Consider the following 16,342-nt stretch of genomic DNA (forward strand, 5'->3'; position numbering starts at 1 on the left):
AACACACTTAATTTTGTTAGCCATCTAATAATGAATATTGAACATAAGGATAATGACATTTTGGTTATGCAAGAAAATGTCCTTTGTTTTTTAGATATAATGAGTGAAACAAATGTGGCTTAATCTTGATAATTGTATCTAGGTGAGAGGTATATGGGGATTTTTGAGCAAGCTATGTTCTCTACTTTTATATTTCTTTGAAATGACTCATAATAAAACCATTATGACCAAACATAGTCTTCCTTTCCGAAAAACACAGGTTCCACATTGGTTCATAGGCACATTTTACGAGACCCTTAAGGATCAATAATCTTTTCTCAATCACAATATTTTAGAAAATGGAAAAAGAGGGTGGGAGGGAGGGCAGGGTGGGTGATGGGTATTGAGGAGGGCACCTTTTGGGATGAGCACTGGGTGTTGTATGGAAACCAATTTGACAGTAAATTTCATATATTAAAAATAAATAAATAAATAAATAAATAAATAAATAAATAAATAAATAAATAAAAGAAAATGGAAAAAGAGAGCTACCTAACTTATCTTGTTATACCAATACCAAAGACAGGGCAAGAAAGTTATAGACCAATCTCATTATAAACATAGATTTAAAAATCAAATAAAATATTAGGAAATAGAATGTAGCAGCATTTAAACCCCTAAATGTTCCTGACCTAGTTGGCTTTAACTCTGGAAGGCAAAGATGGTTCAAGATCAGAGAATCTATTCATATGATCATAATTGATCATATTAACAGAATAAAGAAAAGGCATATGATTATCCCAGTGTATGGTGTACTGGTTATCTATTGCCTCTAAGTTCCTTCAGTATATCCACTATAATACACAGGGATCCCTACCAAAGTAACTTTCATGTTTTTATAATTTAGGGAAAGGAGAAAAAAGGTGAACAAAAGGAGAGAAAAGGAATCCAGTGAGAAGATACAATTCTACCTTATTTGCTTATACCATTTTTTAATTAAAGGATATCCTATATCTTAAATAGGAAATTGTGCAGAAAAGAATTAATAGGCCCAAGACTGCTATCTTTAGAAAAGCCTGCCTAAAAGGCTGCTCTGTGGGTGGAATCAGGGAACTTGAATGGTAATCAATTTCCTATGCTTATTGAAAACTTCAGTTGAATGATTAGAATGCTTTATTATGCCTGAACTATTTGAGCAAACAATCTGCTGAACACCTGTTTTCCTTCTGTGGATCTGGAAACTGGGTATGTACTAGGCAGAGTATATATACGTATGTGACCAGCCCCCAGTAAGAACTTTTGGCACTCAGTCTCTAATGAACTTCCCTGGTAGACATTTCTCACATGTTGTTATGATTCATCCCTGGAGGAATTAAGCTTATCCTGTGTGATTCCACTGGGAAAGGGATGTTTGAACGTAGTTTCCTCTGGGTTTCACCCCATGTGCCTTTTCCCTTTGCTGATTTGCTTTGTATTCTTTTGCTATAAAAAGTTATAGGTTCGAGTATATATGCTGAGTCCTGTGAGTCCTCCTAGCCAATCATCAAACCTGAAGGTAACCTTAGGACCTAAACATAGCAAAAGAAGTATTACCAGAATTTGATAACAATATCTATATTGAAATTTTTTAAATACATTTTTTGAAATCCTAGATTTATTCTTTTGTGGAAAACAAGTAGACTTCCATTTTACAAAAAAATGTACATTTTGAGAGAATAACATTCTCATATTAGTCAAGAGCAGATGGGCTTTCCCACGGGAGTCAGGGGACATGGCTGTGGCAGATTCCAGCATATATTCTTATAGCCTGGAAATCTGAAGGGAAGGCACTTTTCCTGCCAGCACCAGTGAGAAAAATCCCAGCGAGAGATCTGTTGAATTGATGAGGTTCATATGTCCATCAGTCTTGATGGTCACAGTAGTGGGCAGATACCGTGACTGATCAGCTTGGGTAGTGCCAATTACCAGGAGAAGCACAGGGGTATGGCAGCACAGAAATGGCCACTGAGGCAATGGCTGCAAACTAAGAAGTCACCTTAATTGTGGATACTACACATCTGTTGGCCTTATAGGCAAGTGGCTTTTTTGCCACTAACTTGCTTTATTTTTTTTATTTTTTTAGTGTTTTTATTTATTTTTGAAGGAGAGAGAGAGACAGAGCATAAGCAGGGGAAGAGCAGAGAGAGAGGGAGACACAGAATTCGAAGCAGGCTCCAGGGTCTGAGCTGTCAGCACAGAGCCCGACGCGGGGCTCGAACTCACAAACTGTGAGATCATGAGCTGAGCCGAAGCCGGACGCTCAACCGACTGAGCCACGCAGGTGCCCCGCCACTAACTTGCTTTAAAGCATGATTGTATTTTCACACATGTCTAATGCTTCGTCCTCTTCAGCAGGGAGCTTGGCTCCCATCAAATGCATATGAAAAACTCACAACAACAAGCACTTCTTGTCAGGTAGGTTCCTCACTTTATGTTGATCAACTTGTTCTCTGATTGCAAACTCTAAATTGGTTCTAATGATGCTTTTTCTAGACACTAATGTTTGCAAGTAGACAGGGTTTGGGTAAAAAATTATCTGCTCTGGTGCTAATGGAGGCTATATTTGCTAAGCCAGTCCATCTGGGTCTACCTACCAAGGGTAAGGCATTAAACAACTGGTATCTTGGTTATTTCCTTCAGAAGAAGACTCTGAGATGATGGTTTGAGTGCAAGTTGAGTGCAAGAAGTGGCCCTAGGAAACTCCATTCAGAGGATGGAGAAGTGAAACAAAGAAGATAGGCAGTAAAGCGTGTGCTATTAATAAACCAGCTACCATAGTGGGTGATGAGAACCTAATCCTGATGAGGAACTCTGGCAACTAATACACAAGAAACATCTTGGAATTATCCCTACGGAGGGGTGAGGAAGCTGGGATGTTAATACTCCATCTACTGAGAGTCCTGAGTGGAGAAGCTGTTGCCAGCATGGTAATCCCCAGGTTCTTCTGGTCTAGGATGCCTGGGCAAGGCAGACGTCTAGTTTTAGAAAAAAGTCCTCAGGAATAAAGATACAGATATGGACTGTTGGGAGTTGGTTGCAGCACAATTAAAAGAGTAAATAAAGTTCAAGAAATGAGCGTGGGATGCTGGTAGCTTCTGCTGCAACGGGCAGTTTTTTGTTTGCAGACAAAAGGGTGCTCAGGAATGGAAAAGCATAGACTTTTTCTGTAAGAAGCACTTGCTAGTTTCCACTTGGAATCCGTGCAGCTTCAATATATGGACAATTTCTCAGCATCCTCAGTCCTGCATAGTGCCCTGATCCGTGCCTGGGTGTAGGCCTCTTTTATCTTGTCAGGCTTATTGGGAGCTCCCTCCAGTGCCCTGTCTCTTCTAGTTTCCTCACTGGAGAACCCAGCACAGGCCTGGCCAAACGAGAACTCACGTTCTAATTGAATTGATGACCACATAGGTGAATACTGCTCTATACATGGACGAGAGAGAGAGAGAGAGAGAGAAGAAAAGCCAGTTGGAATGAAAAGTCTTTGCATAGCTCTTGCTTCTGCCTGCACTGCTGGGTCCCTTGATGGTCATGTGTCAGATTCCTTGTTGTTCATATCTCAGCTGCAACGCCACCTCCCTGGGTCATTCCTGACTCCATTACTTAAAGTAGCCACCCAGACACTCTTTAGCACATTACCTTATTGTAATTCTCTGCACAGCACTTCTTGCCATGTGAAGCTTTCCTTGGTGGTTTATAGTTTGTTGCCTGTCTCCCCCAGAAATACAGGTTATTTATACCGTGTTGCCTTCTTTTTTTTTTTTTTTAATTTTTTTTAACGTTTATTTATTTTTGAGACCGAGAGAGACACAGCATGAACGGGGGAGGGGCAGAGAGAGAGGGAGACACAGAATCAGAAGCAAGCTCCAGGCTCTGAGCCATCAGCCCAGAGCCCGATGCAGGGCTCGAACTCACAAACCATGAGTTCATGACCTGAGCCAAAGTCGGACGCTTAACTGACCGAGCCACAGAGGTGTCCCATTGTTACATATATTTTTAAGTCCTTACGGTTTTTCCAGAAGATCAAATGGAACACTTATTATATGAAAACCTCTATACCTCAATAGGAGTCTTTCATGGAAAGGCGAGCTTTATTTCAAAGCAACCTGAAAAAAATGGTCAGGTCCACAACTACAAACTGGTAGGAGGGAGCACACAGTTACACATCATTCGGCAGGGCCTCAGTTAGGAGTCTTGCCAATTCCTGTTGATTGCCCAGCATCTATTCAGTTTCCTCTTCAGGTTGAAACTGAAAAGGTTGAATTGAAGATGCCCATGATATCTTTGTTATCGAAACATCCAAACAGGAAAGAGGACATCTGGAGTCAACTTAATCTGCTTAATTATTAAAATAAGTATTTATGCTGCGAATACAGTTAACTTAGTAGCTTTCTTCACCTTTTCACATTTTTCAAAGAGTCACAGAGGTTTCATTCATGTTTCAAGCAGTTGAGTTGGTAAAGATCCTATCTCTACTTCATAGGAAATGGGTTACACTCAATTACTCCTTATGAGAGCCAGCTGAAAGATTATTCCATTGGTTTTGAAGGGCTGGTGGGGTTGGCATCTGCGATGGTAGCCAAATAAATGAGATTTCTGTGTAACACATGCTGGTACCTATGGGTAAAAAACGGGCAAACATCAGAGGCTTGTTTTTCCTGAACACTAACAAAACACTGGAAAGGAATTTACCCACCCTGGTGGAATGGCTCATCTATTGTTTAGATGATTTAGTATCATCAACCTCCTTATTTAACACCAAGGAAAATATATGCAGCTTCTTACCTGTTTGCACTTATACTTCCATGGCTACCTCTCTGGGCCAAACCACTCCCCTTCTTGCCTAGGCTATTGTATCCGACCAGTCTCATAACTGGTCTCCCTGCTCTACCTTTGACTCCTAAGTAGCAACCTAAGGGATCATGGTACAGTATAAGTCAAGACTTGCAATACCTCTGATTAAAACCCTCCAAAAGCTCCCATCTCATTCTGAGTAAAGCTGAGCTCTTTCAGCCCTTCTGATGGCCTGCAAGGCTATAAGATTGGGGCCTCCAGTTATGTCTCTGAACTCAGCTCCTACCAGTTTCCCTTTGCTCACTGAGTTCTGGCTGCAGTGTCCTCCTTGCTGTGATTTGAAGATAACCAGCGTGTCCCAGCCTAGGGGGCTTTTCCACCTGATGCTGACCGTGCCTCACAAATCTATATAGCTGGCTCCCTCACCTCTGGTGTCTGCTCAAATGTCGCATCAGATATACACTGTGTAAAATGGCATCCCTTCTCCCTCACTTACCCTGGTTTATTCTTATTCAAAGCACTTACTACTATGTGCCTAATTGTATGATTTCCTCCTTCCAGCTTCTGGAGTCTAGAATGTAAACTCTGTAAGAGCAGAGAAGGTACCTGATTTGGTAAAAAGCAAAGCTGGTCTTGGTACTGATTCCCCAGTAGCTGAAACAGTGTCTGGTACTCAGTAGTACTTATAGAATGTCTGTTGAACAAACTTAAAGGGACAAAGCACTTCTGTGATATCAATGTGAGCTTACTATAGTAGTGATTCTCAGTCAGGTGACAGAGTTCTCTACCTAGGAAGGCAAATCAGACTAGGAGGGCAGGAAGCATGGCCTATGCAATGTGAAAAAGGCCACCAGGGAATTTTGATAACTTTCTTATGCATAGGTTGAGAATCGCTATACCAAATGGAATGTTTTGCAACTTCTATATAGAAAAATGAGAGTTTACTATAAACTGTAAAAGAGCAAATTGTCAGATGCCAGAATCAAATGCAAAGACTTACACAAAGATACCTCTACTATTCCATTGAGCTATTCAGTGAGGGATTGTGGGTGATTTTTTTAGGGGGTGGGAAAAGCATGGGTTTCTTAAACATGTCTTCAGTAAGAATGAAATAATGTAACAATAAACGGAGCATAATTCCTAGACTACATTTAGAAAGACTGTTTTCTCTCATTTTGGTATATAACTAGAAAACACATTCAATTACTGTGCTGAATGTGCCTTTGGCTTAACTTGTAAGTCTTTTATGGTCCTTGTGTGCATTACAGACTGCGAGTTAGAAAATGAAAGGGAACTAACTTAACAGTCAAATGGTCTGACCCCCTCAGAAAAAGGATGAGCTGAGGATCCATGATGAGCAAGGGGCCACAGCTCTCATCTCCCCGAGACTAGTTTTCCACGTGATCTTCTCCCCACCCCTGTTGTCATCAACTGACATGTCTCCCTGAAGGAAGTTTGCAGTGAGCATAATTCAAATTCAAAGAGGGTGCCACATCTGACTCCAGGCTTCACAATGTGCTGTCTGTGTGGTTTGGAGCAGGTAAGGAACCTCTGAGCCTCATCGGGGATCAGTCACCCAAGACTCCTAGTTCAGGTCAGCTTGCTGTACCACCACACTGGTTTATCCTCCTCTCAAAAGTTGGGAGGAGGGGCGGGTACTTACTGGACGCACTCATTCGCCCGGCCTTTGTTCTGATACTCCACGATACAGCGGATGAGTTGGTCATTCTCCTCCAGGAGCTGAAAGACCAAGAGAAAGGGTCAGCGCAGTGCGTCATCGGGACGGCCAGGCACACTGCCCCCTAGTCTCTTCAATGCGGGGCTGTACTGCCCCAGTGTTCTTGCCGACTTCGTTCCGGTCTCACGCCACACCGCTGCAAGCCAACCCCCTACGCAAACCCACCACAAGCCTCAGCTGGGATGCTGCTCACTCTAGGAAGCTTCCCGAGCCCGAACCCTTTCAAGATCTCAACCAAGGAACTTCTCTCCGCCCTCGTTAGCGCTCACCCGCTGGATCGTCTCCTGATTAACTTCCGCCTTGCCTTTCAGCCAGTCCGGTACGAAGGCCACCGACATCCCGAGAAGCCAGGTTGGAACCCGGTCTCAGGCCCTGAGGACCCCCGTGCATCTAAACCGGAGCCAACCGGCAGCTCCAGGCGCACTACTACTGAAGCAGGGACCCATGTTAGGTGGGGCCTCCACTCTCGACGTTGATTGGGTCCTCCCGGTGACTGGGAACAGACGGAACGTCATTTGTGATTGGGCGCGCAAGAGCGATGGTCAGAGCGTCAGCCTCGGTCCCGCCCCCTGGGGCTCAGCGCTGTAGGCGCTCGATTGCATTTGCGCAGTCTGGAGAGCTAGCCTCGGGGGCGGGGCCGGGCATCAGCTCCTCGCCTTTTAGGGGCTGGGTAGTCTATCTGCAGGAGCACCTTGCGTTGGGTCACACAGGTATTGTGGCTGGAACCCAGATATCTGGCTCCAAGTCCACTCCTCCCTATTTCGACATCACTCTGGTGCCTCCAGATACGCGTCTGGAACGTGAACCCTGGCCATTGCCTCCTGCCAAGCCAAACCCTGCAGGTAGTAGGAAAACACTGCTGTTAGCTTTATTCTTTGCTGAGGAAGAAACTTGTATCTACACCTATTTTTCCTTTGGGTAGTAATAAAGCTCACTAGGTTTACGGCCCTAAAAAGAACTATTATTTTCTCCATTTTACAGATGAGAAAACAGGTTAAGTAACCTGCCCAAGATCTCACAGCCACTAAGGGCAGAGCCAATATCTGTACACCGGTAGTATTGCTTTAGAGCCCTCGTTCTTAACTTACTACTCCATACTGCCTATGCACCATACTGCAGAGGTGGCTTGCTGCAAGATGAAAGAAGGAAGCTGGTCCTACCCTCCTGGGCCACATAGTTACTGCTGGCAACCGCTGACACTCTGAAGTGGTTGTCCTCTCTTGTTCAACCCATCCATTACGGACATGGGAACAAGGATGGATTTCCCTGCAGTACAGGGTGAACAGCAGCCACATCATTTAGGAGGAAGATCTTCGAAGCCTTTACTCAAAAGGGATCTGGGGGGGGGGGGGGGCGATTCTGCCTCGTAGAGCTTCATTTCCCTGAGTAGTGACCCTGATCCAGAGCAGGTTCATCTACTTTGCTGGGCTCTCCCTCCACAATTCCCTTAGTCAACCCTGTGAGGAGGCAGCTTTCATTCCATTTCACAGAGGAGCAAACCCAGTGAGAAAAGTGGGGCAACATACCTGAACTGGACCAGGACTTCAGGGCTTCCTGGTTCCCAAGTCTGTACTATTAACCCCAGCAAGGCTCTCTCCCTGGGAAAAGTCCCCAAATGCTCCACAGAAAACAGACAGATGTCTCAATATGAAGAGGAAGTAGAGGTTACCCAGGTGACTGGTACCCAGAGTCTGGACTTTCTCCTAGGAACCATGGAAGCTATAGACAGTTTTAGGCAAAAAAGAAATGAAGTCAGAGATGCATTTTAGAGTTTTTCTTAAAAAATAAGCAAACAAACAAACAACTACAGAGAAGGCTACTTGCTGCAGGTGTGCAGGCCGGAAACGGTGGAGGAGTGAAAAAAATGTGTGCATTTGAAAGATATTCGGAATAGACTTGCCAGGTCTTAGTGAATTAATGGAGGAGGGAGGGAGAAGGAGTAATTAGGGATGACTTCTGGTATCTTGGTTTGAGCAGCTGAGAGACTGGTGGTGCCATTTTTGGAGACAGGGGACAGTGAAGGAGAAGTTGGACTGGACATGAGAGAGTGATCAATTCAGCCATGGACACGTGCATGCAAGGTGATGTCAGACGGAGATGTAGAAGTCTATGGCTGGCTATTTGGGTCTGGAACTCAGGGTCAAGGGCTGGGCTGGCGATATGAGCTTTGAGGGGCATCACTTGCGGAAATGGAACCATGCAGTGGATAAGACTGCCCAAGGAGAGTGACTTGGTTTCTCTCATGGCCAAGGACAAGAGGCTACAGAGGAGCATGGGGGAGGGGTGGGGAGACTAGAGATATAAGAGGAAATCAGGTGGGGGGGGGTCATATAAAAATAAGAGTGACTGAGGAAGCAAGACAGGACAGCAATGACAAATGCTGTTGAAAGGTCAAGCAAGGTAAAGACTAGAACTTTAATGTCTTTAATGAAGGAGGTTTCAGTGATGTGGTGAGGCAGAAGTGAGAATTTCCAGGGACTATGAAATACAGGAAAGATGAAGCAAATGGAGTCTTTAGAGCAGACCACTGTTTCCAAGAAACCTGGCAATAAAGGGGAAAAAGGAAAGAAGGTGGTAGAGGGACAGAAGTTGGTGGGAACTGACGGCTATTACTTTAATGGCTGCTCTTTCCTCAGTGAAGGGGGCACCTGGGAGGCTAGGGGGATCTTGAAGAGTGGTAGATCTGGGGAGCATGCAGGAGATTTTGAGGTTGGTGTTGGGGAGAGCTGGAGACAGAGCCAACCCAGCAAACATGGGACTGCCGGGCAGTGTTGAGGACCTGGTGGAGGCTGGCGAGGTACATACATAGCACTGATCTGTATGGTTGTGCGATTTTTTTTTTTTTTTCCAGCAGCACTTCCAGCTCAGGGGCTTATTTAGAGAAGCCAGAAGATTGGATTTTTTTCCTGAGTTGGAGTGCTCCCAGGCAGATGTGACAGAAGAAAAACTGCACAATGGAGGTAAGCATATTGGGAAGAATGTGATGGAAATGATAAACCCTGCACTTTCAGTGGATGGAGAAGGAAATAAAGATTGGAGAAAGGTGATACATACAACAAAGTAGAAGGACGAGTGGACTGGAGGCTTCCGCAGGCCAGGCAACAGTGGGCAGAATTCTGAGAACAGCCAAGGGACGGTCAGAGATCAGGTGTCTGCGTTTACAACTTCAGAGGTGGAGCTCTTCTTCTGCGGTGATACGGCAATCTAGGGTGTGAGCCTGGAAGTAGAGGAATGAAGAAGGCTGGAAAAGAAAATCTCTGGAGCCTGGAGTCAAAATGACCAATGATTGGAGAGGAGGGCTAGGACTCCAGATACCATATCTTACCCCTGTAGCCCAATCCACTATGGTGCCTGAGCCACTCTAGCTGCACCCGTCAGAGAGCACAAAGCCCTATTATAAAGCACTCACATAGCAGGTTTTGAGAGCCTGAGGCTCCACATTCAAAAACTCTTGGTTTTTGTGGGTCTGGCACCAATTTTTCCTTCCCCATTTAAGCCAGAGTTTTGTCTTCATGACCTGTGGTGACAAGAACAGGTCTTCATTCGCCTGCGAATACACTTGGAGAGGGAATCCCAGTGGTTCCCTCACATTCAGTGAGGAGGTTTCAATCTCTGTTACCGATCAAATCTCATTGCTTTTATCTTTTGTGCCTTTTACGACCTAGCCTCATGATCACTTGTCACACAGGCCAACCCTGACTCAATGTGGAGGAGACCACGCAAGAGTGTGAATATACCAGGAGGTGGGGATCCCTGGAGGGTCATCTGTTTTCATTTTGTAATTTTTCTCTGGCTATGTAAGGCCTGCTTCAGTTTCCACCCCTGTGGTGATGACTTTCAAAAGTTGATGTCTAGCCCAGACCTGTACCTGTACATTCAACTGCCTACAATGACATCTGGACCAGAAGTCTCTAGGCTACCTCAAATTCAACTTGTCTGAGATAGAACTAGAGATCATTTTTCTTTCCAAAATCAGATCCTCTTCCAGTTTCTCTGTATCTAGGAACCCCGCCACTATCTACGCATTCACTCAAGGCTGAACAGTGGCATTATCCTTGAAGCCACTTTGTTACTCTTTCACATCCAATTCGTCACCACGTCTTGTTGATTTTGTTCCTACATGTCTCTGCAGACTGCCCAGTTCTCCTCCTCTTCACCATCGCTCCAGTCCAAGTCTAAGCGAGCTCCAGCTTCATCGTCTTTTGCCCAGACGACCGCATTGGCTTCCCAGCCGGTCCTACCAGAGCTTCTATGAGCCTTTTTCATTTTGATCTTAACTTCAGCAGCCAAAGTGATTTTACACAAGAAATATTTTATCAGTTTCCCACTGTCCTAAACTTTCTAGCATGGCCTACAAAGGTCTTACCTGGTCTTAGCTCTTCTATTCTCTCTAGTGGCTCTCACCCTATTCCTTACTCTCTAAACTCTCAGTTCCTTTTCTTGTCTTTTTTTTTTTTTTTTTTTTTTGGTGTGGCAAAATATACATAACTTAAAATGTACCATCTTAGCCATTTTTAAATGTTCTGTGACATTTAAAAATTTACATTATTGTGCAGCTATCACCACCATTCATTTCCAGAACTTTTTCATATTCTCCAGCTGAAATTCTGTGCCTGTTAAACACTAACTCCTCATGCACCACCTCTTTCTTTTCATCCGTCTAAAGGAGCCCTGCCGCCTTCTTGTTCTTTATACACAAACCGCCCTCTGTCTGAAACACTCTTTTTTTCCCCTTTGCCTAGTGAGCAACCAGTCAGCTACAGTGTCACGTTCTCAAGGAAGCCTCCTCGGACTCCCAAGTTCAGACCAGAAGCTCCTGTAACTTCTCTCAAAAACCTTGTTCCTCTCGGAAGAGCACACATCTCAGTTTGTATTTCAACACATGTTGTGTAGTTGTTTAATTGATGAGTGCTTTCGCTCTGCCTTCTCTTAACATAGTGTTTAGTGTCAGGAGTTCCTCACTGTGTCCCCACCGCCAGGCATAGTGCCTGGCACACAGCAGGTGCTCAAAATTTGTTGGGCGAAAAACAAATGGACGAGTTCCGCTTCCCTGCGTTGGGCCATCCATCCGTGTGACACCTGTGAGTGCCTCCACCCCCAGACTGGGGTGTGTCCCTCCAGGGTCGGACTTCAGCACCTCATCCAGGCTGGCAGGAGGCTGTGCTCTTTGGTTTGCCTATCTCGGACTTCCCGCCCAGCTGCGCAGACGGCAGAACCCACAGCGGGGGCGTGTCGCGGACTTACGCAGAACCTCCCTGTCTCGGCACGTCAGTTCTCTACCCCAGGAGGAATCGAGCTTAGACCCAGAAGTTTCCTCGCACCTCCGGACGTGGGAATTACACGCTTGGACGTCAAACCCAAGCGGGTGAGAGCCAGCAGATGGGAAGAAAGCTGGGAGGAGCGCGCGCCCCTGCCACTCCCCCTGTGCATTTCGGTGGCAGCCCTTTAAGAACTAGCTAATTCGGGACTCCTCCGGGACTGGGCGGGGAAGCCACTCCAGGATTGGCCGGTTCGGGTGCGGGTGTCGCTTAGCAGCTGCAAATAGAGATTCAAGATTCGCGCATGCGCACCATCGCCTACCTGCGCCTGGGCTGCCAGTGACCTGGGCCGGGTCCGCCCGGTGGGCTGAGGTTGCAGAGGAGGCGGCGGGTGGTACGGCGGTGAGGCGGCGCGACGGGCGGGCGCCGACTCCCGGAGGCCGCCGTCGGGGCGAGGTGAGGGCTGGCGGGCGGAGTCGGGTGCCCCGGCCCGTTAGCGGAAAGCAGGCGGGGTCGGGTGTGGCGCAGGGCGGGCCTGGAGGTGGAGGCGGCCCCGGGCCCGCCCCGCCCTCAGGCCCGACTTAGCCCCACCCGGTTTCGTGGGTCTTCCCCGAGTCGCCTGTCCCCCCTTTCTTCCCCGGGCGGCTCTCTGGACTCAGGGACAACCGGGGCGCGCCTGCTGGAACCCTAAACTGACTGATGCGCGTGGAGCGCTGCTCCCGGTGGGAAGAGAAGGGGTGTGTCCAAATGAGAGAGGGGACGATTTCCTGGATTATCCTTGATTATCCACGAAGCCCCGGTCTGAGTACTGTTTAATTTTAATAGCAAACTTCCCTTACCATGCCGAAATTATACGACTTGGTTTACCAAATACTGGGTGCACTGGACCAGCTTTTCCGAACATTAGATGTAGGAGGTGATGTACATTTGTGTCCATCACAGGCTTAGCTCTAGACCACCAGAGAGAGAAGGATAAAGCACTCTGGGAAAAATGAGGTTTTTAGAAATCAAAACCACAAAAGAATTATTCCTAGTGGCGAAAAGTATTTGGTGACATTTGTTACATGGTCAGAACAAAAAAGTAAAGCTCAGACCAATGGATAGGGTAAATCTTAATTAAATTTTACAAAGGAATTAATCCCGATAAAGGTAATTTTAGTAAAATTAAAATGTAAATAATTGAAGGTGGTTTCATATTGGTAAATAGAATTAAATCGATATAATAGACTTTGCTCTGGAAAATACATTGTAGACAATGCGGTTATAGCTCTGTTTGTCTTTACAATACAGAAGACATCTTGGAGTCCGAAAGTTTTATTCTCAGAAGGAGCCTCAGAAACAAGCTGCATCCAAAAGGTGATTGAGGGTCAGAGAGGAAAATTGGCTTATTCAAAGTAACACAGCGAGTAAGGAGTAATTGTAACAAGTGTGACCCTAGGCCTCTGCTCCTTCTATTAACAGGTCTCTGATTAGTTGAGTAGTAATGCTCTAGGAGAAAGAGAAAATAGAAATAGGGTAGCTGTGATCCCCAAAATTGGATTTAGAGAGGCAGAGTATATTGAAAAGATTGTATAGGCTTTCAGATGTTTTCAGTAAGGAAGTTTGGGTTTGAAACCTGGCTCTCTCGCTTATGTCTTAGTTTTCCTACCTGTCCAGTGTAGATCATGCCTACCTCATAGATAGTTTTGAACAGTAAATAACATTATCAGTTTAAAAGTTCCTAGCACAGTGCCTTGCACGTAATGTTAGTCGCTATCAAGTTCAGTCCCCTACTCTTTTTAACTCATTTCAGAGATATGTGTACCCTCCCTATCCCCACACCATCCCCAAGAAACATGGAACAGAGGATCCTGAGTGATCTACACATTAGGTTACCGGTTCTCAAGTTGAAGATGAATTCAATAAGGGTGACTAACCCAGTTTTGTTTTCTGTATTGTGTATTTGAGGAGTGGGTAATATGCCTCATGGTGAAGACTTGTGTTTGAGTATTTGTGTGCCCAATGAAATTCGTTGTTTGTTTGCATTACCGTTTTGCAAGGCTTGGTCCTGGTCTGGTCGTTTAATGCTGTTTTTCTCTCATGCTTTTTCTTTCCCTCTTTTTTGGAGGAGGAGGGGGAGGAGCATATGTGGTAGGGATTTGGGGGTGGGCTAAGGGTGAGGAAAAAAAAAAAACAATGGGAACAAGCAAGGGTGGCCTCCAGCTAAGGACAAAGTCTTTGCTGGTAGAATAGGGATAATCTATGACACGAGCAGTTTATAAATAGATGCTGAGAAGAGGATTTAGGAAATGGGGGAGGCAGATTAAAATGTAATTTTTATAAAGCGTGGTAGCAGTGACTTGGGTATGTATATTTGATTACTAATTCAGTTTCTACTTCAGAAAAATTCCATCTGTATAAATGTCTTTTTCTCTCCAAGTAGAAATTTATTGTGGAAAAGTGTTCAAAATACAGATTAGGATATGACAAGATCTGAAAACCCACATTTCTTGTTTCAGTGGGCAAAAATAAGGCAGCTGTTAGGTCATTCATTCGTTTGCTTAACAGTTTTTACTGAAGGCTTCTCATGTGTGCCAGGCATGGTGTTAGGTTAGGAAGCCAGTCTACTGGCTTGTAGAGGGAGCCGGGAAGACCTGGAAGAGACTATTGTCTTTGTGCGAGTACTCTGAGGGTGCTTTTGTCTTTGTATAATCGATAATACATTTTTTTTATTATTGTGGCATGATTTTTCAGATTTATACCATTACTACTGGTTTCTTTATTTATTAAAAAATATTTTTTTAGGGACACCTGGGTGGCTCAGTCGGTTGAGCGTCCGGCTTCAGCTCAGGTCACGATCTCGCGGTTCGTGGGTTCGAGCCCCGCATCAGGCTCTGTGCTGACCGCTTGCTCAGAGCCTGGAGCCTGCTTCGGATTCTGTGTCTCCTTCTCTCTCTGCCCCTCCCCCGCTCATGCTTTGTCTCATCTGTTTCTCAAAAATAAATAAAATGTAAAAAAAAAAAATTTTTTTTTTAATGTTTATTTATTTTTGAGAGAGACAGACAGACAGATAGATTGTGAGTGGGGGAGAGGCAGAGAGAGAGGGAGACAGAATCTGAAACAGGCTCCAGGCTCCGAGCTGTCAGTACAGAGCCCGACACAGGGCTGGAACCCACGAATCACAAGATCATGACCTGAGCCGAAGGCAGATAATTAACTGAGCCACCCAGGCGTCCCACTACCTCTTGTTTTTTGAACTGAATACTAGTTAAATGCAGATAGCTTTTATTTTAATTAATTCTGAGATTAGAATACCTTCTAGTTTGGAAATGTCATGTAGTTATGGAGCTGCTCACTATGAAACATGTTTTTCAACATTCAAGCAGCAATCATTGAAACTACAGTTAATTAGCAGAAAAGATTATTGATCTACTTATAGAGATGCTTATTTTATTTTATTTTATTTTATTTTATTTTATTTTTAAAGTTTATTTATTTTGAGAGAAAGAGAAAGCATGAGTGGAGAAGGGGCAGAGAGAGAATCCCAAGCAGGCTCCACGCTGTCAGTGCAGATCCCGAGACAGGGCTCAAACCCACAAACCACGAGAGCATGACCTGCGTGGAAGTCAGGCGCTTAACTGACTGAGCCATCCAGAGCCCCTACTTATAGAGATATTTAAAAATGATGCTTACACATAAAAAGCAAGTGGGAGCATAATTTAAGTAAGTGATATAAAGATCTGAAGTTAATACTTTATTCTTCAAAGTTTATTTAAAAATAATTCCAGGGGCGCCTGGGTGGCTCCGTCGGTTCAACATCCGACTTCGGCTCAGGTCACGATCTCGTGGTCCGCGAGTTGGAGCCCCGCGTCGGGCTCTGGGCTGATGGCTCGGAGCCTGGAGCCTGCTTCCGATTCTGTGTCTCCCTCTCTCTCTGCCCCTCCCCCTTTCATGCTCTGTCTCTCTCTGTCTCAAAAATAAATAAAACGTTAAAAAAAAAATTAAAACAATAAAAAAATAAAAACATAAAAAAATAAAAAAAAATAATTCCAGTTTTAGGAAATTGCAAAGATAGTACAGAGTGGTCCCATATGCCCTTTACCCTACTTTCCCCCCCATTGGTTACATCTCACTTAGGTATAGTACAATATCAAATCCAGGAAATCAGCATTGATTTAAAGTATGTATAGCTTCATGCCCATTTTAGCACTTAATGTAGATTCCTATCACCACCGTCGCAAAATACAAAATTATTCCATCACCACAAAGATCTTTTGCTCTCCCTTATAATAATCACAACCATTCCCCTCCTCCCCACCATCTCTAACCCTTAGCAACTACTAGTCATTTCTCCATCTCTGTAATTTTGTCATTTTGGGAATGTTACATGAAAGGATTCCTACGGGAGGCGCCTGGGTGGCTCAGTTGGTTAAGTGTCTGACTTCGGCTCAGGTCACGATCTCGCGGTCCGTGGGTTCGAGCCCCACATCGGGCTCTGTGCTGACAGCTCAGAGCCTGGAGCCTGTTTCAGATTCTGTGTCTCCCTCTCTCTGACCCT

General features: G+C 44.9%; 2 protein-coding genes and 1 long non-coding RNA gene across 6 annotated transcripts in view; 1 reads left to right on the plus strand and 2 right to left on the minus strand.

The window, feature by feature from the left end:
* Positions 1 to 3,947: 3,947 nt before the first annotated feature.
* SS18L2 (SS18 like 2) lies at positions 3,948 to 7,040 on the minus strand. The gene is made up of 3 exons (XM_042954808.1): positions 6,817 to 7,040; positions 6,473 to 6,549; positions 3,948 to 4,632 (listed from the first exon to the last, which is right to left on the minus strand). Exons 1-3 carry the CDS (start codon positions 6,883 to 6,885, stop codon positions 4,545 to 4,547), a joined length of 234 nt encoding a protein of 77 aa, XP_042810742.1. The 5' UTR covers positions 6,886 to 7,040; the 3' UTR covers positions 3,948 to 4,544.
* Positions 7,041 to 7,046: 6 nt separating this feature from the next.
* LOC122229561 lies at positions 7,047 to 11,871 on the minus strand. Its single transcript, XR_006207052.1, has 4 exons — positions 11,792 to 11,871; positions 9,602 to 9,764; positions 8,074 to 8,266; positions 7,047 to 7,383 (listed from the first exon to the last, which is right to left on the minus strand). It is a non-coding gene; the product is annotated as an uncharacterized LOC122229561 (long non-coding RNA).
* Positions 11,829 to 16,342, plus strand: part of SEC22C (SEC22 homolog C, vesicle trafficking protein) — a 34,029-nt gene continuing 29,515 nt past the window's right edge. Inside the window, exons 1-2 of one of the 4 annotated variants that reach the window (XM_042954798.1) lie at positions 12,128 to 12,261; positions 13,096 to 13,161. The gene's annotated coding sequence lies outside the window, so the exon portion shown is untranslated. Of the gene's footprint in view, positions 11,913 to 12,127; positions 12,262 to 12,299; positions 13,162 to 16,342 lie in introns of those variants that run through there. The other 3 variants (XM_042954801.1, XM_042954802.1, XM_042954800.1) reach the window with 3 other exon arrangements.

The sequence above is a fragment of the Panthera leo genome, chromosome C2 (genome assembly GCF_018350215.1).
Source record: "Panthera leo isolate Ple1 chromosome C2, P.leo_Ple1_pat1.1, whole genome shotgun sequence".
NCBI lineage: Eukaryota > Metazoa > Chordata > Mammalia > Carnivora > Felidae > Panthera > Panthera leo.

What these genes read in the sequence shown, in the direction of transcription:
- SS18L2 (XM_042954808.1), bottom strand. Translation starts at nt 6,885, where the DNA reads ATGTCGGTGGCCTTCGTACCGGACTGGCTGAAAGGCAAGGCGGAAGTT. An exon ending in ATCAGGAGACGATCCAGCGG is followed by an intron (nt 6,550 to 6,816) that starts GTGAGCGCTAAC and finishes TTGGTCTTTCAG; the next exon opens with CTCCTGGAGGAGAATGACCA. An exon ending in CGGGCGAATGAGTGCGTCCA is followed by an intron (nt 4,633 to 6,472) that starts GTAAGTACCCGC and finishes TTTTACCCATAG; the next exon opens with GTACCAGCATGTGTTACACA.